We start from the raw sequence: 25,061 nt of genomic DNA, 5'->3' as shown, positions 1-25,061 counted from the left end.
ATTTTAGATGTTACTGTACACGTATTATTTTCGGATACCCAAGAGAGATTGTCTGTGAAATCGTCAATGCATATTATCCAGTTCAGTGTATTGTAGAGCAAGTACAATCATATTGTTCGTACGATGAAGTAACAACCAATTTCAACAAGAACTGGAGACGAATGGAATTGAAAATAGTGGTGGAACGCCTTTTGGACATTTTAGATTCCTATGATCCCGAACTGTGCGAAAAACTCGAAAATTTGTATGATATGTCTAAATATAAGGATCCTGAAAACATAGATCATTGTCCATATGATTTTATATTTGGTTTTGATGAGTTTTGGGTGTACGATTGTGATTGTGTACTGACAGCGTATCGCCGCGGTCCAATAACTTTTATCATCAACATTGTGGCTGAAATTTACAAAAAAAAATCCAGCTTCAAACAAAACATTGGTGTAATGCATGTTTTTCTTCACCTTAAATAACTTAAATGAATTTCCTCCAAATAAAGTGATTTTAAATAAAAATTTGATTGTCTATATTCTAGAAATTTACATACAGGTCTTCTCATCTGTTTTTAACCAATTGGTATGTATAAGCAGTGTTTCTTCGATGTCCTTCGTATTGAATATGTAGTTGAGAGAATGTTTTTCTTTTAAAGTCGGTGCATATTCTCAGATGTGTCTTAGAAGAAAAAATTGCATGTGGAATAGAACCATTTGAATGTTGGTTTTTCTCACATTTTTTGGTGATATTTTCTGTATAAAAAGGACTCGGTGTAGGTCAGTGTGACTCTACTGTCATGTAATAGATGGTATAGTAAAAATACGGGTGGTAGATAATAGATGACAGTGTGTAAAAATCAAATTCAAAATCTACGTTTGAATTTTCTTCTTGAAGGGTATGGGTAAATATAAAAAACTTTGTTTTGTCGACAAAATTATTCTTTATTGAGTTCAGAAATACTTGTATAATCTAAAAACTTAGAAAGTAATTGAAGAGCTTAACAATTACATAATCATTGATCAGTAAATTTTTGGAAAACTTAGCAGTAAAACTATCAAAGGTATGTCCATTAGCCATGTGTGCAATGAAACAGGCAGCGTACATCCCACATACATTGCTGGTTAACTGCTGTAAATGATGTGTGCAATAGGTGACTTGTTTACAGTTCTCTTGGATAAATGTCAACAGTTGCCAGCTTCTCGGTTTGAAGCCGTAAGAATCCATGTAATACCCATGGCGATTTCGTGTGATGAAAACACTAACCCAATGACTCCCGAATTCCGATTTTTTTGATAAATTTATTACGAAAGCAAAGTTTTCGTATCGTTTGCGTTTTACTCTCAATTTGGGCCGTGGTAGTTCGTCTATAGCACATACAACAACTTTTGTATGATGTAAATTTAAATTGTGGAAGAATTCTTGCAAATGCAATGTATTCATTGTTAGAGGAGTATTGTTCAACTGCTGTAATCGGTGACCACGTTACGGTTTTTATCTATTTCTATGGTTGACGAAAACTCTGAGAATATTACGGCGGTCACAGATTGGGTAAGAGCCTCGTTAAAACGTACTTCAATACGTAAAGATCCAGTTTTCGACATTGAATTATGCGGTTCTGATGCGCTCAAGTCTGGAGTTAGATCAACGGCTATCAATGTATATCCGGCCGCATATGCCTCCCGACTGATGCCATTACCAAAGTCAGCGTAGTTAATATTGCATCCTTCAAACAACGAATTGTAGGCCCTTATGTATTGGTGATTAGCAAAATCGCAGACAATCGGCTTAGATGGAATAGCCAGGCTGTCCAGAAACACACAAATCTGTGTCATGTCATAGTGCCTAAAATTGAATGGATTTGATGTGATCTGCCCGTTAAAGGCAGCTGTTTCAACGAAACCAATGATACATCTCTGTGGAAGTACTCCGAGGTATAAATTATCCATTGTTTTAGTCTGTGAACCTGTTGGAATCGTGATCGCCTTGACATCGACCCTAGTAATAGGGTATTTCGCTGTGGCAACTTCCAAGACTCTGTTATGTGCCATAACAAAATTCGAATTCAGCTTAACTTTACGAACATGTAACTCTGCTTCAATAATTTCAAATGTGGCTCCAGAATTTGGTACTCCCATTAGATGAAAGGCATCCTTAGATCTTTGTAGTTTGACAGTCATTTCGACACCGCTCAGTAGTAATTTGTCAACGTTAAATAAATCGCAGTGAAGTGGCCCGTAAAGGTCGACAATTCTATTGTCAATAGTATGTGAGCGACGTTTTGTAAAACCTTCATTGTCATTGTTTGTACTCTCCATGTGTCCATGAGTATCGGAATAAAACAGACCAGAAGTTAGATGAGTGTTTTTGGAAATCTCCGAGTAATTAAGTAAATTTTGTAGGTATGCTCTGTACGGGTAACAATTTGTGGGTGGTGTAACACATTTCTGGTTGAGGCTGACATCTACTTGTGAAAACATTGAGTGTAACCAATTGTTAACAGGACCCACTACTGGTGGTGCTGGTGCAGCTACACCACCAGGTGGTATCGGCTGAGGGGGTACAGTTATTTTTGCCTGTACGTGTATGTAAACACGAGCCAGATCCAGATATTCGTCAGCGCAGCTACCACTGACCACAAATTCAATCGGTCCATTGTTAGAGATCGAAGTTATGGGTCTATAGGTCTGTAGAGCACCGCTCTCAATAGCTGTCTGTATAGGAACGGTAGCGAAAAGGTCCAACTCAGATTTAGAGTTCAGCTCAACTACTTTATTTATATGTGCCATTGTAGATTATTTAGTGAAAAATATCTTTGAGTTTTCTTTTGGTAATTTTCTTTTTCTTGTTGTTTGTTTTCTTCACCGTTGGTTTGCTCGGCTTCGGTTTCTTATTTTGCACTGTTTTTCTGCGTTTAATGTTACTCGACTGGATAACTGTACTCGTATGGCGTTTCCTATTAGATGGCATCCGTTTATATCCTTCTCCGTACATCATTTTATGAGTCAAATTGGTTACAGCTTCTTTGGATCTATTATTGAAGGCCGTACGCGGATTGACATTGTTAACGATATCGTTCAGAAAATTAGAGCCACTGTTGATCACTTCACGACCCACCGCTGTGGTCCCTTTTTTCAAAATTGGTAAAACTCTTCTGAATAGTCCTCCTAGGAATGAACCAATGCCACCACCTCTCTGTATAGAACCGTGACCACGTTGATATATGGGTCCACTATAGAAAGAATTTCCAGACCCTGCCTGTGTAATATAGTAATGGGTGAGTGCTTCAAGCTCTGCCATGTTAATATTTGTAGCTGTTTCTCCTGAAATGTAGTTTCACGCTCAGCGTACCGTATTGGAATGGCATGAGTCGCCCTTCGATATCCCTTATATCTATTTTGATGGACTCAAAGTTCTGCGACTGCACAGATATGTATTGAGGTAGACTAAACATAGTGTTGCAAGACTGGCCAAAATATGGGCGCTGAATGCCTGAGTTAGTACTGATTATACCCAAAACTTTTCCCCAACTATCACCAATAATTTGTGGTTCCAGAATGTCACAGTAAATTAACATTTTCTCTGGCATGATTGTGTTATTGTTTGCAACATGTGGTGCAAAAGCACCACCACGTATTTTGAATTGGGGTGGATACCCCAACTGTAAACCTAAGCGTGTACTGAGTTTACAGCTCTCGATCCACTTCCGTCCTATCTCTACAATATCATTACCGGCTCCTACTTTGTTGGCCCATGAATTGAATTCAAAGAATGTTTTCTGTTGTGTTTTCTGGTCGATCTTCGAATTTATAGCGGTAATGACATCTTTTATATCAGTATAGTACCCTGGTAAAATATCTGTGTTGATCATGATAGGTGACTTTAGCGGTGCCGGGGGCTTATCATGTGACTTATCCAAATGCCAATTGAGTACCTCTTCAGTTATCTCATAGGTCTCTAGCATAATTTCGTTTTCGCCGTCTTCAACATTCATAAAAGTGTATGGGTATTGTATTTCGGTCATAGCAACCTCCCAATTGCCATCCAGATACATGTACCGTGGTAATTGCACTGTAAATGTACTGGTCTTATTCTCAGGATAATAATTCATTGAGCTGTTTGACAACAGTGTCATGTAAAAACTATTGTTATTCATTTTTTTGTAATGGTAGAGGCATTTATCCACGAATTATGTTTACTGCTGTAGCCTCGCCACTCCACAAGATACTGAATCGTTTTACCACGCTTCCTCTGTTTTATAATCGTTTTGATGGCCTTGGCTGCTGACTCATCGAAGATTACTTTTTGTAGCTCTGGTTCATAGAAGGTCCCTGTTATTTCTTCCCCGTCCAGATCAACAATCCTGTATACCACAGGGTCTCTTTTCACAATCTTTTGTACCTTGAAACATTCATTTGTCCAGCCGCTTTCGTAACCTTTAGAGAAGGTATTTTTACTTTTAGAAATACGCACGTAGTCCCCGACTCTGAGCTTTGACTTAATTCTGTTAATTTTCCTTTTTTTTGCTTTACGTGCCATCTGGGATTTCATTGTGTTCTCATACACTTGTAAAATGTTATTTTCATTGACATCAACTGGTGCCATTTTAATGGTACGATGATAGCTGTTGTTGTATGCATCGACAAAATCATCCAGCTTGTCAATAAATGTAAGAGAACCAGTGTGTGTGAAATACTTGAAAATTCTCCCCTTCAATGTGCGTATAGACCGTTCACAAATACTTGCCTTTGTATCAGGATTTCTGGTTGAGTTGTAAATTATGTCTTTCTCTTTTAAGAACTTTTTAAACTTCAGTGCTGTAAATTCACCGCCATTATCACTCTGGATACGTACAGGTCGCTGATCAGTTTTTTTAAATATTTTCTTGAAAGCCGTAATAACAGCGTCTGCATTCTTCTGTGTTAATGGCTCGACAAACATGTACTTCGAGAAGCAATCAATAACAACTAAAAAAATTTTACTTTTAGAGTTTTATTTTAAAATGCTTATGTTTTACATTATCTAACCTAGTAAATATTTTATGCCATTGTTTTCCTTAGAGTAATCAGTCGAAAATTCAGCCAAATCACACTCCCACAAATCACCGATGTTAGTTACGTTGTAACTATTGCGCGGAAAATGTATGCGATGCGGTTTGTGGCGTGTATACGTGTACTGTTTTTGTAACCATTCGGTAATTTTCTTTTTTGAAAATTTCTTGTTTGTTGCTAGCCATAACTTTTCTACAGTTGAAAAGGAGGCAGGGTGTGAAGGTGTGTAATAGATTTTACTCAATTTGTTATCCATTGTCTTATTTTCCGCCGTACGGGGTCCAGTTGACCCAATACCCATCGTAGCGTGAGTTTTTACGAACTTTGTCGGTTTTACGGAGTCTATCATGTATTGGTGTACCACGTGGTAAATTACTTCGTAATTGAGTAGTTCGTCGTTGTGCAGGTAACGGTGGACTGGCTAAAAGTTGTTGATGATGGGAATGTCTACCCGTTTTAGGTGTAACTCCCGTTGCTGATGGATCAGATAGAAAACTTGGGTTTGATGGACCGGGGTCTGCAGAGTTATCTGGGTCTTTGTGTCTTCCGTCTGCACTCTCATCTAAAACAGGGTCTGTCTCTTCTTTTTTTATTTCGAGCTGTGTATAGGTAGGTATTGATACACCGATAGGGTTCGGTCTTATATTTTCCTTTTCACTTTCGCGTAACAAGAAAAGGTATTTTTATAGACGTTGATTGTATTCACGAAGCCTTGCATCTGCTGGTAGATCCTCACGGGTCAAAAGGTCCTTCAATTGGGTATCCAGATGACTGATGGCAATGGCATTAGACCCGTAATTTGTTTTACTGAATTCAGTGGCTTTGGCCAACGAATTGATGGCCTCAACAACTGTGTCTTTGGTCTCTGGTTTGGCTTCAACCAGAATCATTTTTCGGGCGTGTTTCATTTTTTACTGTATAACGTGCTGCTGCGACTATCGGTTTCAGTAGGACAGGAAGAAATGACCCACCGTTTTGTACAATCAAATTACGCTTTTTCTCTAGACTACCCTGTACGTTCAAAAGACTTCGTAAAACTGACTTGAATTTTCGTAAATTTCTTGTTTCGGTAGCTGTCAATTTGATGTTCCCGAGTAACGTATTCTGAACACACTCCAATATGGTCTTAATTAGATCCAGATCGCAATTGCTGAGTATACTCTTGCGTAGCCTGGGCTTTGCTGTCTGAACAAGCTTTAATGTCGGTAGATGTTTCTTTACTGATGCCATTCTCGATGGTACTGCTTTTATATTACCTGCTTCACTCTCTTTTATACGGTGTGTTTTCTTGGTATATAGAGAATATTTGAAGGGTTATCCTCTGGAAAAATGTTTGTGCGGTATCTGAAACGGTCAGGTGTTGTCTGGGTCAGGTCCATAACAAGGTAACCGTAAGGTACTGATGTAGCGTCTTCAAAAATTTCTTTCATGTAGGACAGACTCTGCGGGGCGATTTGTCGGGCAAGTGTTGAAAATTGGACCCTATCTCGAGGATTTTTATACATAACAATGTAGTGTGAATTTAACGAAATGTCGCGTTGTCCCCTCCCTTTGTAAAATATATTTTGACAGATAAAAATCACCGAGACAGATAAATGATGGCTCAGCTTGGTGTAAAAATCAGACAGGTCATCAGATTGTGACATAAGATCGTCGATGATGGCTAGTCTCGGTTTCTTATCTTCAAACAGTTCAATACCAGGTAGAGCTTGTAAGTATCTGATTGGTGTTTCACAGCCCTTCAGATCCTGATAACTATACTCGGGGGCACAGTAAATTATCTCGTGGATTGGTATGTCAACCATATGTGGAAGAAATTTCAAAAACTTGGCCGTAAAAGTACTCTTTCCAGAAGATGTCGGCCCCGCTACAATGGCTTTTCAAAAGAAAAAAGACTGTGCAAGCTTAACGATTGGACTTAATAGGAAAGCAAAATTGTTTACTCGACTGAACCCTAGAGGGTTCAGTCAAGCAAACAATTTTTCTTTCCCCGTAGTTGAGACTGCTTACCCGTAAATGGATGTTTCCACTTGAAAGCCATCACTGTTATTAATCCATTTCCACTGATTACCTTCAGCAATATATACGCGTAAGCCGACCGGCCGGAGGTGAGAGGGGGGGGGGGTTGTCCTTTGTCCTACTCAACGGTGGAAGGGAATAGTAACTATTTATAAAGAGGCCACAATCTTTCAGAGACCCAGTACGGAGTAGGAGATCGATGTAAACACATACAAGAAAATGGAATTTGTTAAACAGTTGTTGTATACCTTACTGACAATCGAACAAAAAGAAGCAGCTTTGACAGATCGTAAAATAGCTGTGTACCGTACACTTTGTGAACACCTACAACATTGTTATGCTGGTGAGAGTCACGAGACCTGTGCTCTGTGTGTACAGTCAGAGGAAAAAGATCATGCCCCTTGGTATGCCGCAGTCAAAGGTATACCCAAAACGACAATAAAAGAATGTCTTCAGGGTCTCACCACAACCCGTATCCGAGGGAAAGAGCTGACTTCTATTTTGATGGAATTGTTGAACAAAATCGAGTCCTACTATAAAGAGGATGAGGAAAAATCTTATATCTGTTCTTATTATCGCCGGTCACTGTTGGGTTGTGATAATTACGTAGATGCTCATACGAGAGAATGTAATGCACCAAATGGCAAAAAATGTTCTTGTGAATATAGGGACGGGTATCGAGCCACTGAGATTATACTAAGTTTCATTAACACATTCGTATTCGAGACTGAGTGGGAGACAGCCGGCGAAGAAGAAGAACAAAGTGCACTACCATGACACGAAGATTTTTCAAATTTCGATTTAAATGTCAAGACGGAGAAGAAAAAACATGTTTTTCTGCATTTAGACGAAAAGTGTTATGTCTTTGTGTGTGCTCTGAAACGAAAGAATATGGTATAAAGGACAGGACAACCCGGGAGAATATTCATTCCGAAACCGACTTTCGCACAAACGACTCCAACAAAAGTATAAAAACAATGGCTTCATCAGTTAAAACTACCAACAATGACCAGTATGGTCTCTGGGACCATGAACCTCGACTGTTTGGCGAAAGATACTTTTACCTCAACAAATCAACTACTAAATATGTCTCTGTCGGACTAGACCCTTGTACAATTAATCCAATCGTACGGATCTGTAACAGGGTCACAGGTCGCTATATTACAATTACACACGATATACTTGAGGCCTTCTTTGCAGTCATATCTAAAATTATATCCGGGTCGTATAGCCTAAACTATGGCTACATTGAACAAATCAGCCCTAATCTTGAACCCATGAAATTTGCATCTATGGGCAATGGCATATGGAGGATATCGGACGGTTCTACAGAATATTCAACTCTACAGATACATACCAGCAGTCTCAAGGCATTGGTCCGTATCATGGATGTCATAAACTGGCAGATCGGGTTCTACAATTGTGACGCTTTCAAATCATTGATCGAGCTCATGAACAATAGAATTAAGACTATGACAGTTAAAGAGGCTGATTCTTTTCTGATGGGTGAGCTCCAGAACCCGTTACACGGCTTCATTGAACACAGCGTTCTAGCTGATTTGATCTGTTACCGCGATATGTTTATACATTGAAGAAGAAAACAAATAAAAACATTTCAAACACTTCAAAAAAAACGTATTTTTCTTTCATTATTTTCTATAAAAGTTAAACCCCTTGCTGTACCCTGACTATTTGGAATTCAATACTCGACTGAGGAGAATGGAAACATATATTGGTAAAAGAAAAATGATGATCTTGAAGTATTTCGAAATCGGTAATGACGAAGATGGAAACCGTGCCGAATACACAAGATACATCTGTATACCTTATACTCGAAAGAGATCACAGTTTATTAAGAGTTATATGTCCCGTTTAAATTTACTTATTAGCCCATACCGAGGTTGGTATGTGAAATGTAAATTTATCAGAGGGTCTGAAAATATTGAAGAATACATAGAACATTTGAAATGTAAAGTCGCAAAAGCTCGAGCCAGTGGGTACGGAATTCGGGACCCAATCACAGCAAGAATGTATGCTTCTAACCAGTTGCTACCTCACGAGACTAGGCTAAAGTACAACTTACCCTGTGCCTTCCATGACTGTTTTGGCGAACATTTTATGGATGAGGATAAGGCCGGGGTGGATGTGTGCAGATTATAATATAAGTACTTTGCGTCTCAGAAGAAATATTTCATTTTATCTGTCACTTTCCTACTATATAAAGTGTTTCGATTTTGGAATAAGACACACATTCACTACCATTCTTTTGTGGAGTAACCAACTTGTGCTAGAAAAATGGATATTTACAATTGCAAGAAAATAATTGTAATGAAATATTTTGAAGTCGGTACAGATATGGAGAAAAATCGCGTCGACTACACTAGATACATATGCATACCTTATACACGAAAGAGATCACAGGAAATTAAAAATTATATTATTGGTCTCAACTCATTTGTTGGTCATGAATGTAGTCGGTATGTGAAGCGTAAATTCATCACAGGCGAAGAAAATATTAAACAATATTTGGGACATTTGAGATGTAAAGTTACAAAATTAAAAGATGTTGATTCTGAAGAAATTCGTGAACCCATCACTGCAAAAATTTACAAGGCCAACGAGATGCTACCCCATGAGGAACTGCCTGATTGGGATTTTCCGGTAGTCTTCAATAACCGTTTTGGAGAACATTTTCTTAATGATGAGAAGTGGGGAGTGAATATACGCAACCTATAAGTACACTTTCTCTGTATAAATATTTATCAGTACTTTTCGAGATGTGTCCGCTACACAACATCATTCGATTGTTACACAGCTTCGAAGATTTTACAATTGTTACTAGGTCAAAAGTAGCAGAGTTTCATTCATGCCATCAGCGTTTCAAAGAGTACATGGCTCTCACTAAGACTGTCAAGAAAGATCATCTGGATAAATGCATCAACTATGGCTCAGTGGAAAGTATAAAGGATTGCGACTGTAAAACCTACATTTACAATACACTACCAGACCTGATTCGCGAGATTTTAGACCATATTGCCATTTCATACATTATAAACTTTAAATACTGCAGCAGTAGTTCAATGCATACAGATGGGTTTGTGGACAAGAGTTGTACAGATTGCATCTATAACTCACCAGCGCATCGAGAATAAAAAGAAATCTTTATTAAAAATTAATTGTACCTTACAAATGAAATAAACTTAATATTATTTCTTATAATAAAAAAAAATCGATTTTTTTTCTTATTCTAAAACCCATACGGTAAAGTCTTATAATCTACATTACATTTTTGCCTCTTATTGTAATTAAAACTGTATGATTTAGGTATACGAATAGTGTACACATCACCGATTTTAGACCGTCGAATACAGTCATTTTCAAATACTATGGGACCTTCAATGAGTCCATCCACCATTTTTTTCATTACATCAAAACTGAGAACTTGTGAATTTTCATGGTTTAATGTAATACCCTTAACCTTCATAACAGTAAATATTTCATTTTTTTCTGGTGAGTATACTTTGAATGCATAGTTTTTTGGACCGCCTGAAACGTATTCTATAATGTATGAACCAGGACCATACGTTTCCAATTCATTTGTCATTTGTCCTAAAAAATTACCAGTCTCTACCATGGTCTCACCCTCTTTGTACGAGAAGATAATACTGTCAGTATCGTGATAATAGACCCTATCTGAACCTAACATATCCATATATTTGTACAGTTCCATCCTTGCATAAGCCGTGGTGAATGAGGCTAAAATGACATTTGTAGTCTTGTCAGGAATACGTGCTTCGGTCAATTCCTTATACATGAGTAACATATTTTCTTGTCCCAATGGCAAAACACTGTGAACTTCTATATTAGGGTCAAACATTTTGTTCAAAAGAACATCATAGCTCTGGACCAACATCGTACGAATAAGATCTGGTCTCATTCCAAACCTACCCCAGAAAGAGTTTAATTGATTTTTTGCCATTGCACGTAGGGACTGGTTATATTCCATTTTTGTTGCGTCTAAACGCACACCCTCCCTTTCCTCAAACTCATCTAAGAAACTCTGCTTTTCCTCCTCTGTCACACATGAACTAGGATATCCTGAGCTTTGTGCTTTTATGCGTAAAAATGCATCAATGTATGGTGCAAATAGACCACCGGTACGTGTTTCAGGCTCATATTGTGTTGTCTCATATTCCCAGATCTCATCAATTTTAACAATTTGGTAACCCTTTTCAATAGCCAACTGAACTTCGGCCATTACCCATGTACCAGATAGCTCTCTCTCCGCGTCTGAATGACTACATTGGCCTTGATTGAGATCTTGGGCACATTTGTGACATAATACGAACATCAGTTTACCGTGATACCGTGAAGGTAAAACTGGGAGAGCCAATCCTCGAGGTGGGAGAACGGTACACATCATAACACCGTTAATATTCTGCCAATTTACTTTGTGACAGCCATTGCCTACGTGTACTTTAGGATGTCCAATGACATTTGGGGCTTTCTTATTAATACTTGGATATAATGAACAGATGTCCACATAAAATAACTTTGTTTCACCGTCTGATTTAAAATACAATCTATTGGCATTAGTCCTACCACCATAGAAGGCATCTCTAGGATTCAATGGTGGTATTTTCACCATAGGATGTTGTTTTAATCTTGAGTCTAATGCAGGGTCGTTTTTTAGTTTCTTTCTAAAATCGCATTCTCTCATTGTAATTAAATTATAACCAGCTTCCTTTATAGCTTTATTCTTATTCTTAGTACTCTCACGTCGCATTCTCATTTCATCTGCTCTAGATGATTTGTCAAGGGGATTATACTGAACAGGGATACATTCACATCCATGGTACCAATCCCCGTGAAACTCAAACACTGTCTTCTCATACACCCCATCAACCCGTCCTGCACCTGGAATCACCACCTCTCTACCTCTACCTGAATGTTGAATTTCAATACCTAACTCCTCCTCAACATGACATAGCCATTTAATTGCTATTTCAGACTGATTATCGACAAATCGATAGCCTCTACTTGGTATAATACCAATTGTTTCCTTTTGAAGATATTTGCTTCTGAAAACTTTGTTACATGCCCCGGCCATTGTACAAGCGTCTAGAAACGGATCTATCTGATTACACTCCCAAAAATCTGTAACAAATTTCAAACAAGCTTTGCGCAATATTGTAACATCCTGTACACAATAATTAACCAATTCCTTTTTATTATCAAAAATATAATCTGATGGAAGGGAATCATACCAATGATCAAATTCGATTCTACCCCTGGTACTCATACTATCGGGACAGTAAAATTGCTTATCTGGTACAGGTCCAATGTAATTTAAGTTACTATTTACGTTGAACAAGTGACAATAAAATCCTTTACTACCCTCGAATCCAAAGATTTTAGGTAATTGCGATAACCCAGCATGAAAATAATTCAATGAATCTAAAAAGTGAATTCTCCTGCATAGTGAAATAAAAACAGCCTTTGTACCATTCATTATTACATTGACATCGCTGTACTTATCATTGTTTTCGTATATCTCCTGAAGAATGAACTGACCATCGAAGCCAGACATATTGTGGGCTAAAGTTATGACTTTACTAAATCTGAAGGTTTTCCTAGTCTTCTTACTATCGGTAGTAATTTTCTTTTTCTCATTGGCCTTTTTACATAAAAACTCTAAAAGGTCGGTCACACAATTGGTGGAGTCGAAAATATATTGTCTCTCGCCACATTCCTCACATTCTTCACTCAGATCATTATTATAGGCACATTTTAAGCAGGCAGTTTGTACAACACATAAGTTAGGTACATGTTTCCGTTTGTGTGGCTCGCTTGGATACAAGGGGGTATCTTGCTGTGTTTCAAAATCATAAAATACATAAAGAATATTATTTGCAGGTCTTCGCTTAGTAGCATATAAAGGCATATGGCATTGATGTGTATATGCTACATCATCCTCACATATTTTACAATAAAAGACACCGCACTGGTGATCAGTTTTACTCTTGTAACAGACATCACAAATAGGACACTGTTTCCGTGCATCGCATACAGAAATTTTTCCTTTAGTGCCAACTTTTGGTATTACATGCTTTACATAACAGTCATCTCCTAAAAAGTCCCTGTTACACATATCGCAAGTTATTATATCATCTTCAGGAACTGGAGGGCATTTTGGAGATGATTCACAAAATGAACATGCATATTTGCACACATGATCAGTATTTACATTTGCGCTAGATTGACAATCTGGACACATATAACTTACGGCAAAACAGGCAGTAAGGCTTCTCATCGCAAAATAATGCCCTTGGTCATACATTATATTAATTTTTCTGTCACTTATGAATGCACTATCGGTATAAGGTATTGTTTTCATATCGAACCCCCAATATATTATTATCTGATACTCTGGCATAACATTTTGAAATTTTTTAACTTCGTCTAATGAACATCCATGCGTAATTGCAGTCATATTTACACCTGCTAGTAAACATAAATTGACAGCAGCTCCTCGCAATTTTTTGAATGCATTTTTATAACTATCAAATTCTACTTTAGTGATCTCCTTATTATTTAGCTTTACACATTCTCTACCCATAATAATAGCGTAGGGCAAACAATATTGGTCAATATGGTTCTTTGGCACAGTATATTTTATAAAACATGCTTTTCTTTTTATAAATTCAGAGTTTTTTTCACCTATTTCCTTTTTAATAACACCACCTGACCCATGCGGTAATTGTATGTAGTGAAATTGTATACTCAGAAAACCATCTAAGAAAAATGACTTATTACTATCGAATACCTTCATGATATGACTTAAAATTACCTCGCTATTGAACTGATCCGCTCTTCTAAGAGAGATGTAAATCGGATCAGTCCCACAATTGTTATTTTCTAATGTCATACCAATACGGTCGCCATCCCGTATTTCGTATGACGATCGCTTAAAAAAATAATCTATGATACTGTCAAAAAGTTGCACCAACCATGTTTCGGGCTCCCGCGCTGAATCAGGCGTTCTTATTTTTAGACTGTAGCACGCCCCTTGCATACGGAATTTTTGGTAATATTGTTCATTGGAAGCGACGACCGTAAACAAAGGGCTTTCTGATAACTCAGACTGCACACCATGGCCCAGATCTCTCCCTCCACCGTCACCGTATTGTATCACCACTTCTTGTCCGGGTATATATTGACCAGTAGTAGGTACACAATTGTAAAGATTACTCAACCACACACCACTCAAATCTACAGTTGCATTCGTATTTTCAACATTCCAAGATTGTCCACCACCGTATTGTATACCTGTACACTCGTTTGCGACATCTACGGTACAACTTTCATCATCAATACACTGCACAGCACCATTTTCGCTCACAGGATAAAGTTCATTCATGACACGACCCATTTCTTCATAATAGGTTCTCATGTCAGATTCTGATATAGATACACATTCACTCAAGTCTGCATCCAAGAATTGGTACTCATTGAACCAGTCACCTCTCTCAGTGGATGCATCGACCTCTTCACAAATAGGATGATCGTTCCGTGCATCCATTTTTAACACAGTGAGATATTTCAACACAAATTAGTTTAAAAAGTTTTGTGATGCGATTTTTTCTTTTCTTGTTAGAATCTTTTTGTGAGATTTTTTTCCACCAAGATTTTTCTTGGATGAATTTTTGTTTCGCTCACTCTAATTAGTCTTCTAATTAGTTTTTCTAACCCGATTTTTTCTCTCAACGAATTAGATTTTATATTTTCAGCTACCACAATCACCCAACACCAGATGTCACTCAAATATAGACAAAAACAATTTGATGACAGCAAGACAGCACCAACTACTTTTTATCCTCGCAAAATATTCAAAAAATAATAATAACAACAAAAAAACCAAAACACAAGTACAACCTAGCGTACCTCTCTCCAGAAATAGACTGTGCTGTTCGTTCAGCACTGAGTCCTTTTTATACAGAAAATATCACCAAAAATGTGAGAAAAAATCAACGTTCACACGGATCTATCCCACAGACAATTTTTCCTTCTAGGAACACATCTGAGAATGTACACCGACTTAAAAAGAAAAAAACCGATATTCTCACAAACTATTCAACACAAAGGACTTAAAAGAAACACCGTTTATACACGGAGTATATGTGCGTATAGTTCAGCGCATAGTCTTTGCAAAGGATATACACCGCCTATAGTAAAAGGTACTGTGACTATACCGCCTATAATAAGTGAAAATAACACAAAAGGATATGCGCCGCGTATATAAAGTGATACAAAGAAAAGTTGCCGCTTATATAAAGTAATTAATGTGTGATAAAAAGCGGCAATCTCTTTATATAATGTTGTGATATAAAGTGAAATTTACCGCTTATATAAGGCGGCGATATAAAGAAAATTTGATGCTTATATAAAGTAATTAATGTACAATAAAAAGCGGTTATATAAAAGGGAATTTACCGCTTATATAAACCAATAAAGTAATTAATGACCAATAAAAGGCGGCAACCCTTTAATTAAAAGTTTGACAGTTCAGCCCATAACTCCCATGGTACTCTTCTTCCCTCGGTCTATACTATGAAATCGTCAATTGTAATTTCCAATGAAATAAAATCTTTTTAGGATTGTATAATCTGATGAATTGTCACAAATCAAGTTGTAAGAAAATTGAAAATGAATCTTGTAAATATTTTTCAAATATTATCTTGTTTATTTGTCCGATGATGAGATTATCTCTATTGATTTATTACAAATATTTACGATATACGTCTACGGCTGATCCAAAAAAGGGTTTGTTTGCCCACAACCCCTTACAACAATTCACATATTCATAAGACCATACAGATCGATAAAATTGAGAAACGGGAGTGCCACGTTAGTGGCCTTACTTGTTTTACCTGCTTTGCAATGAGAAAATAGTATGTTGTGTTACAAGTATTGTATGTTGATTTTTTCAGCACTAGCAATTGGGTCGTGTGCTGAAAAAATCTCATTACAATACGTGTAACACATCATGCTTTGTGCCAACCGAGAATTGAAATAGACAAATGCACAAAAATTCAGAATTTTCATTGTAAACAATCACTCTTCGAATTTGATCGATCACGTTGCTTTGCATTTTTTTAAAACGAATGCTGTAATAACTCATACGAATTTCATTTCAACACTGGTTTGAGTGTTGTAATAAGCCATGAAAACGGGTGTTGTAATTTTGGACATTTCAATCTAGTTATCGATATTGAAATCCGTCGTATTTCAATTCTCGGTGGCACAAATAAACTTTTAGAGAGGTAGCCCAGCTTTTATACGAGTGTAAACGTTCTCGTATAAATGGTCCTTATCAACTGCACTAGTAGTTTACGTATACAGAAAAAGATTTTTTTTCCTTGGTAACTGTCACTTTGTTTTGGTTTTGAAAAATGGTAAATGGTAACCGGCCGCAAATAGTGTATTTTTAGCAATTTGAATCCGGGTGCAAATAGTCTTATTATACTCTATTTGCACCCGTTTATGATGCAAATAATCTAAATTACAAGTTTTTTCTGACCAAAAAAAGATATCAAGTGATATTGTCATTAAGTCAAGTGAATATGTCAAAGGTTTGTTGTTTATACCTATATACATTACTTACATCCACATTCAAATACAACTTTCTTCAGAATGTCATTTGAGTTTGACGAAACACCCAATGGTTGGGCCAGTTTGTGCTAAAAAAAAATTCAAGTTGTTTTTGAAGAAAGCCCCAAATAGTAAGGCCAGTTTGTACAAGGGCGATCATTAATAAATTACGTAACGCTGTTACGTAGCTGTCATCAAATCTTAAATAACTCGAGAAATACGCAGCCTTCTGATTTGAAGGATAGGAAGCATAGTTTCAACTTTTTTTCCCTTGTGACGAAAAAGGTACATTTCCTTACTAGTAAAATTTTTGTTTCCTGTATGCAGTCATTCAGAAAGGCCGTCCGATTTTCCGCTTTTTCTGATTTTTCGTTTTACAGTTTTTCGTACTCAAACACAAATTTCAGCAATGCACTTCAAGCAAAAGTGCTTCGATTGACACCTGCCAAATAGAGTACTATTTTGTATGAAATTTTGCACCCACTCTTTTTACAGCGTAAAATTTTGTATGGAGCAATGGAGCACTGTCAAGTTTCAGTACCCTATTTAGAGTACCACTTTTGCTTAAAGTGCGTTGATTTAAAAGATATCTGAGACGATTTGTGCCTTGAGTTCAGGTTCGAATGATTTATTCAAACAATTACACAATTACAATCCGGCGTTGCTATTTTTGATCCGTTAATTCCCATCAACGATATTATAGATTTAATCCCATTCCCAGAATGCATTCCTAAAAAAGAAAATTTTCCTTCCATTACCATTTGCATCCAACTACGAATGATTTGAGGATTTTACCCCAATCCGACAAGGTACTTTATCTCCAAATCTTTTCTTCACTGTGTCTACTTTCTGTCGATGACTCTGAACATCCTTTCTTCCGAAAAGCAAACACGTCACTCCCTAATGGGACATTGAACTTTTGACATTTTTTGTATTTTGATTAAGAATGTTATTGTAAACAAAAAATTGTTCTACACTATTACAGAATTTTCAAGTTTTGTACTTTTAATTCATATTTGAATTACGGCTACGACCCAAATTCAACCTAAAAGCAAACCTTTTTCGTGAGAGAATTAAGAAAAAATGACATGAGAAGAAAAGAGAGGCATATAGAGACGTATAGTCTTTTTTATGTTTGACTGATCCTTGAAAATCAGAAAACAATTAATTAAAAATATAAATGTTTATAATTTTGCGATAGTTTAGAATAATTTGTTGCTTAGAATAATGTTGTCTATCGAAATTATTGAAACTTCAGTCCCCCATTAATAAATAATAATTACGTTTTATCTGCGATTGTAATTCTAACTCACCTCCGTTATATCCAAAACGTCTCCTTGAACTAAACCACAAATATTAAAGAAGACTTCTTGAATGCTGTAGTTCCTATCAGTTGGATTCTTTACCTCTTTCGGTGTTGGACATTGAGCTTCGCCACTTCCACGTAGAAACTAAAAATCAAACAGTAAAGTTGATTTGTTTTGAAAAGGGTGGATGTGAAATGTCTCTTAGTTAAAATATTTTTTAGTATACCTCCTCGCTGATCTCAGCATGGCAATCAATAGAATGTTGCCATAAAGTCGCATTATTTTTATTGTCACAGAGAATCTGTACCCCTTTGACTATTTGAAATATCGATATACAATCCGCACCGATATTCGGCATAGAATTTGAATAAATTTGTTGAAAAATGGTGCAAATGCAACACCAAAATAAATTTACTTTTAAATTCATTTTTTATTTAAACAACAAATGTTCAGCTCAAAGTGCAATCAAACTATATTTTCCTGTCTTGCATTGAGCTCAAATATTTATAGTCAAAGTGTAAGATATCAGGTTATAAGCGGCGTTATCGGTACTATAAAGTATTCCATTCATGTCAAATGGGAAGGTTGCGTAAAATTGAATTTAAAAAACTACGATAAAACCTTCAAGTCAACTAGACAAAGTTTTTATTTAGACAATTAATTACTTTGGACTCCTCTGTAAGCGCATTAGCTTAGGCTAGTTAATAAGAACACTCGTTTCGCAAACTATTTTACATTCATGTGATTAAGTACTTATACCTATTGTTTCACTAGTTGTTCAGACTACTGAAAAAATTACACATTTTAATTAGTCAAAGTGTTAGTTCGCACTCTCGTCTGTGTATTGTATTGTCACTTCGTACACGCGGGCGGAGTCAATGAACACTCCATTCGCACAGGCGTCTGCGGAGTACGATTAGCCAAAATATCATGAAGTGGTTAATCGCACTCGCTTCGCTCTGACCGCAAACAGCTATTATTGGAATTTCTAATTTTCTCCTTGGTGAACAAATAACTATTGATTGTTCGTCGAAGTGATTTATTGATTTATGTGGTTGTTCTTAGTCTATTTCAGTTGTCCTGTGCACAAAACGTTGTTTGCACCTCGACATTAAAGTCATTTTTTCAACACCAGTCCTAAATTAAGCGGTTCAAGTCACGTCAACTCTACCAATCAAGCATTCTGCAAATTCAAAACTAAAATGCGAATTATCATTTTGTGTTTATTAATTTTCGGTTTAATGAAAACATTATTCCATTTGAAGGTACCTAGTTTCGTTAGTTAAACATTGCAAAACTCGCAAAATGAGAAGATAACCTGGGAGATAATGTCATAATATTCAAAATTTCGATGACAATTTTAGAACCAAAATGGGTTAGATCAACACACGACAAGCATTAGTGGTACTCTAAATAGGGTACTGAAATAACGTTTCTTTTTGTTTCTGGGTACTGAAACTTGACAGAGTGTCCGACAACTGTATTATACTTGAAAAAAGACCATTTCGACTATGATCATTTTTGCTTGAAGTGCGTTGGCTAGGTTTAAGAACGTCATTATCTGATTGTCAATTTGTGAACTAAATATTTCGATAATGTTTCATATGCTCGTTTCGCTCGTATCAGCTCGTATCTAACGTGTTAATTCAACCCATTTACTAACTAGTGAGCAAAATAGCTTTCTTTAAGCGAGACGACTCAAAAGGAAATATCAGGTGTGATACAAATCTAAAAAAACGAGTCATCAGAACAGTCGGAGCGTTTGCTGCGACTGAGCCCCGTACGAACCCGTATATCTATTGCGTACATGACCCTACTGCGTCTATCGCCCTACTTTGACCGTAAGCCTATTGCGCACGTAAACGAAGTTAAAGTAAAATTATTAAATAATGTGTAATTCGTATTAAGCCCCGTACGACGTCCCTTTCAAATGTAACACAAATTTCAAATTGACCTAAAATTTTAATTTATTAATGGTATAAATACACATAGGGCCTAGTTGCGGCCCCAATCGAAGGACCCAAATTGTATATTTTGTCAACAACATTTCCTTCGGCCTTCGATTACCTTACAAATAAAACAAAAATTATGAAAATCGGATGATATTTACTCGAGCCATATGCAAAATACATTTAGTGCCGAGTAGCCTTTTACTTCTAGTGCTCTAACTCACTTACAGTGAACGACATCTCAAATGTCTCACTGTCAAATTTTTCTGAGAATTTTATTGTGTCATTGCAAATTCACAATGACATTCTCTGAAAAAAATGACAGTGAGACATTTGAGATGTCGTTCACTGTACCCGATTTTCACAAACTTTTTTTTTCTGTATTGGTATCGTCAATACCTATCTTTTACCGTTTTATTAAAATTTTCTTTCGTTTATTTTGCCGTAGATATCCCCAAAAGACCTTAAAACACTTAGGCGGCCGTAACTCACAAAGGGCCGACCCGAATATGCCCATCATTTCGAACCTAGCCTCACTATTTCAACTACCTTTCAGGGGAAAAAATTTTGAAATTGGATTTACGTGAAGAACAGACAACATCGTTATTGCGGATTCGTAATCTATGAACATAGGCAAATACTTTGACCTTAACGTCAGCTTCGAATTCCATCAATTACACACGGCATCGTAATCCTATAAGCCCCTTTGTACTTCAGACGGGGCTATAAATAAATAAATAAAACAGACAGCTGTTCATGTCACGTCAACTCTACCTTTCTACAGTTTTGCAAATTCTAAACTGAAATGCGAATTATCATTTTGTGTTTATTAATTTTCAGATTAATGAAAATGTTACATCTATTAAAGGTACTCACATGAGAGTTTCGTTAGTTAAAACTTGAAAAAAATAAGTTTCAGTGCTTATTCTCATGAATAATAAAACTTAAGGACCAAAATGAAAATTAAATTTGTCGGACGGATTATTTTTTTGGTAATAACTTACCAGATGGCCCGTGGACCCAAATAATGAAAACTTATTAAATCTACTGAAAAAATGCATTTTTTTCAATTCGAAAATGTTTTCTTTATAATTTGCCATAATCTTCGATACAGTACTTCAAACTCTCCACTGTGAGTAAATAGAAAAAACTTTGTATTGCGACTCCTTCTCCGAAGCGAATGAAAATTTTCAACATCCGCATCCATTGTCGTATTTTTGACAAAATTCCTAAGAAAGTTGTCTTGATCGTCGCGACCATTTTCAAAAGCATAGTTAAACCAATGGTCACCCTTTACATCCACGAGTTTGATGGGCTCAGACCAGCGAGAAAAAAAAGTCGCATTGGAATTTATGTGGGTCGGAACGATTGCTGTCATGAAAACGTCTTCATGAGTACAAACCCTTCCCACGAATGATCTTGAAATATCATCCACAATCCGTTCAATCACATGGAATGGCGTTATGTATCCAACCCCAGCGCAATGATCCGGAAACTTCCCGCTCGGAAAATCTACAGGTGAAGCATAAAATCTGCTTTCTGTATCGTTGACTGTATTTTCGTTTTGATGTAATTTACACCAAATGTTTGATGATACCATATCAGCTGGTGAAAATGAATCCAACTGCCTGGTTAGTTCAAAAATATTTACGAGGACATCATCATCGGTTTTCACAACAATTTGAGCCTGTCTGCAATAAGAAGTGATCCAATCGTAAGCCATAATTGTTTTTAGTGTCAGATTTCTGTACGCATCTACAAAATCGCCCATGATAACATCGCCATAACGATCCGCTTCCTCTTTTAGCTTATTGTTATTGGCCTCATCATCTTCCTGTCCGTTCGAATTAGCCAATACAAAAATGATGGTTAGAATTCGTACATTGTTCGCATTTTTAACAGTACCATAGGTCTGGCGGACTAGATTTCTACGATAAAAATTTTTTCTAGACGACAGCACCACAATAACTGCAGTTCTTTGATTCTCATTGTCTGCTGCAGATGAGACGCACAGGTGTTTATTCATAAAAACAAATTTAGATTTTGGACGATGTGGCGGTAGAGACAGTATTGGTAGATAAATCACTGTGAGGAATGTCAAAGTCTGCAAAAGTAGAGAATTAATTTCGTAAGACAGAAAAGGCAAAATGAAAGGTTATTTTACTATTAAACTTAAAAGGAATAACACTCTCCACTTCACTAATTGATTTGATAAACAGCGAACATATTTCAGGCTCGATGGAATAAGGAATCCCATTTTTTAAGTCGATCCGGAAACTAAGTAAATTTTTGTTACAGTAAGTGGTATCTTTTAAAAGCCATATGTGGCCTTCCTTTCAATTCAAACTGACACTGATCATTGTGGCGTAACATTGACTCACTAAAAGAAGAAGCAAAACATTTTTATACCCATTCCAGGGATCCCATTTGCGAAAAAAGTGTTTTTTTGTTTGATTTTTTTTTGTAATGCAAAACTAATTAAATAAGTGATTCAAATAGACAGAACTGACTTACGACTTGTTGTGATTTTTCCATCGATACTGATGCGCTACCCAGCGCTGCATAAGTATTAAATTTAATTGCATTCAGTCTTTTCAAAAACTCAACGAATTTCTAACTTGGTAACTTATGGTGATCATGGCACCAATGTTATACTTTTACTGAAAATGTGGCACACACGGCTCCGATATTTGCCTTGTCTTAATAAAAATAATAATGAAATCTTTAGTCAAGGTCACGAGAGTATGCAAGGTGTTGAGGAATTTCGCGCCGTGACATTCACAATAACCCACAAAGTGACATTTTCCTTATACAGATTGTGTCATTTTGTCAATTATTGTAAATGACGCGGCGTGAAATTCCTAGCAGCCGTACGTCCAATATGATTATATGTACGTTATTATTTTGTCGTTACTCTTCATTAGACGGAATAGCTAAAATTTGCGTGTGACCCCTGTCATTCTGAAACACTTGTAACTTAGCGAAACTGTGACGTGAAACCTACCAGCTGTGCAAACTCGTAATTTAGACGATTCCATGCATGACCTAAAAATATTTCTGAATTGCAAAGAACCACTGCTCTGCTTCTAGCATGAATATAAGTAAGATTCGGAGGCTTATATAATCAAAATAGGCACTGCCTTTTCTCGTAAAGACAAAAGTCATGATTTCTTGGTGTGAATTCACACCGTAAGTGTGCCTAAAATTTGAATTTTAAGTGAACGATTCGATGAAAAAGTGAACCGAAAAGTACATTTCAATGCTTCCTTGTATGAAAATGACGCTACGTTAGAAAGACCTCCGCACTTTCCATTTTGAATTTCGACCGCACTTACGGCGTGAATTAAATTTTTTTGTGACTTTTTGACGTTGGAAAAATGAGTGATCATGCTAGAAGCAGTGCTACGAAACAAACCTATTTCCATTTCGATTAGTCACATATTTTGAAAATTCATACTTAAAACTGTAGAACGTCGATTCGTTAATTAACGGCCGTTATAATTTTACGATTAAGATTGGCTTGTTCAGTATTGTGTTTTTTATGTATGTGGAAGCACGGTGTTTTGGTTGGTTTTGAAATTAAGTTCCTCTATATATTGCACCAAGAAATCTGCGTAGCTTTCCAATATTGCCCTTATTTTTCGAATGTTCCATATCGACGGTCTCACAATAAAAAGAGGCTTAATTTCCCGTCAATGTTTTAGATAGAACGATTTCGAAAAAATAAATCAGCAGCTAAAATTGCTACAAAACAAATTTTGGTCAAATTTTTTCTGTACTCGCAATTTTCCGAGTAGCGGAACTAGGTGTCAAATTTACACTTCAAAGTCACATTCATCAAGACTCTGTCCGTGTCCATGCATTGGAAATCTAAGACCAGTAGCAATCAGGGGAAACCCCTGATCAACGTGTTCTTGGTACAAGGCAGATATAGTGTGGAGGTAATGCCAGCAGACGCGCGGTCTAACACCTAAGTTCGATTCTTATAACATTTCTATTCTTAAAATGGTTGACTATGACTTACTCGTGTTTCACAAAATGTTTTCGCTATCTCAAAACAGATGGCCCGAGTTTCTATTCAATTTTTGCAAACTTTCGTGCCACCTCACATCTGATTCTGTTATACATGACATTACCTCCACACAACATCTACCTTGTTGAATTCTAACACACCGTAGAAGACCAAGATCGTTCTACAAAATTTCATCAATATTTTCGTATTCATTATTCATTGGGTGAGGGAAATATTATCGTACTGCTAAACGATAATAATCGTACTGGTATAATGTTTTCATCCAAGTTATTTTCCTTTTAAGAATGCTTTCAAAATTTGGACTTTCTATCCAAATCAGAGTTATTTCCCTTTTAAGAATTTTTGGAAATTAAAACTTTTCGTTGAGGAAACCTCTCATAAAACAATAATCATCTGCCACGTAAGACTCAATTTATTTTGTAAGATTTTAATTGTAACATCTCCCGTTTACTGATATCAAATGTTTTGGAAGTTTAATTTTTACAGGATTAGCATCAGCTTTTCCTTTTTTAAGGTTTTTGTGGGATTATTATTAGTCAATGCTGGCCTCGTTAATTACGTCATTAAAAGCTGCGTCATAGGGTAGGCGTACCAGTCCTCGGACACGCCCCAATGCTCGGACACTTTGACATTAAAAGTAAATTAATTAACATCTAGCTCGAAAATATTGTGGATGACTATCCTTCAGTTGTAATCTGTAGTTTTCACTATCGATTGATCGTAAAATTGGATTCACTAGGAATACTGTGTAATTTTAATCATTGAAACAGTGGCACCACGTACAGAAAAGTGTAATTTTCTACCTGAAAAATAGTTTGTGAGGTGATCAAAACACTTCTTTTTTCTAGTTGAAAATTGATTATATTGCACAGGGCTATTGTTTTTGAGATTAATTAATGTTCAATTTAATATTATTTTCACTCAAACACGATTATAAACAATTAATTCTACGGTTTTTCGGGTGTCCGGTTGATACCAACCGGATATTTCGTTTTGATTCAGTAGTCGGACTATATGGAAAACATTAGAAGTGTCAAATTCAACGTATGCCATGTGAAATGCA

General features: G+C 36.5%; 2 protein-coding genes across 2 annotated transcripts; both read right to left on the bottom strand.

Annotated features, from left to right (window-relative positions):
• Positions 1 to 17,352: 17,352 nt before the first annotated feature.
• Positions 17,353 to 18,468, bottom strand: LOC119067256. The gene is made up of 4 exons (XM_037170135.1): positions 18,243 to 18,468; positions 18,023 to 18,160; positions 17,505 to 17,609; positions 17,353 to 17,439 (listed from the first exon to the last, which is right to left on the bottom strand). The coding sequence occupies exons 1-4, from the start codon at positions 18,441 to 18,443 to the stop codon at positions 17,407 to 17,409; spliced, it is 477 nt and encodes a 158-aa protein (XP_037026030.1). The 5' UTR covers positions 18,444 to 18,468; the 3' UTR covers positions 17,353 to 17,406.
• A 2,563-nt stretch (positions 18,469 to 21,031) lies between these two features.
• LOC119080657 (beta-1,3-galactosyltransferase 5-like) lies at positions 21,032 to 22,312 on the bottom strand. The gene is made up of 2 exons (XM_037189116.1): positions 22,130 to 22,312; positions 21,032 to 22,069 (listed from the first exon to the last, which is right to left on the bottom strand). Exons 1-2 carry the CDS (start codon positions 22,220 to 22,222, stop codon positions 21,032 to 21,034), a joined length of 1,131 nt encoding a protein of 376 aa, XP_037045011.1. The 5' UTR covers positions 22,223 to 22,312.
• Between the last annotated feature and the right edge of the window lie 2,749 nt (positions 22,313 to 25,061).

Source organism: Bradysia coprophila, chromosome II (genome assembly GCF_014529535.1).
Source record: "Bradysia coprophila strain Holo2 chromosome II, BU_Bcop_v1, whole genome shotgun sequence".
Classification (NCBI taxonomy): Eukaryota; Metazoa; Arthropoda; class Insecta; order Diptera; family Sciaridae; genus Bradysia; species Bradysia coprophila.
The sequence above is the reverse complement of the archived record's forward strand: the minus strand, read 5'-3'. Positions and strand labels throughout refer to the sequence as shown.

What these genes read in the sequence shown, in the direction of transcription:
- LOC119067256 (XM_037170135.1), bottom strand. Translation starts at nt 18,443, where the DNA reads ATGAATTTAAAAGTAAATTTATTTTGGTGTTGCATTTGCACCATTTTT. An exon ending in ATGCTGAGATCAGCGAGGAG is followed by an intron (nt 18,161 to 18,242) that starts GTATACTAAAAA and finishes TTTGATTTTTAG; the next exon opens with TTTCTACGTGGAAGTGGCGA. An exon ending in ACGTTTTGGATATAACGGAG is followed by an intron (nt 17,610 to 18,022) that starts GTGAGTTAGAAT and finishes ATGTCCCATTAG; the next exon opens with GGAGTGACGTGTTTGCTTTT.
- LOC119080657 (XM_037189116.1), bottom strand. Translation starts at nt 22,222, where the DNA reads ATGGGATTCCTTATTCCATCGAGCCTGAAATATGTTCGCTGTTTATCA. An exon ending in TATTCCTTTTAAGTTTAATA is followed by an intron (nt 22,070 to 22,129) that starts GTAAAATAACCT and finishes CTACTTTTGCAG; the next exon opens with ACTTTGACATTCCTCACAGT.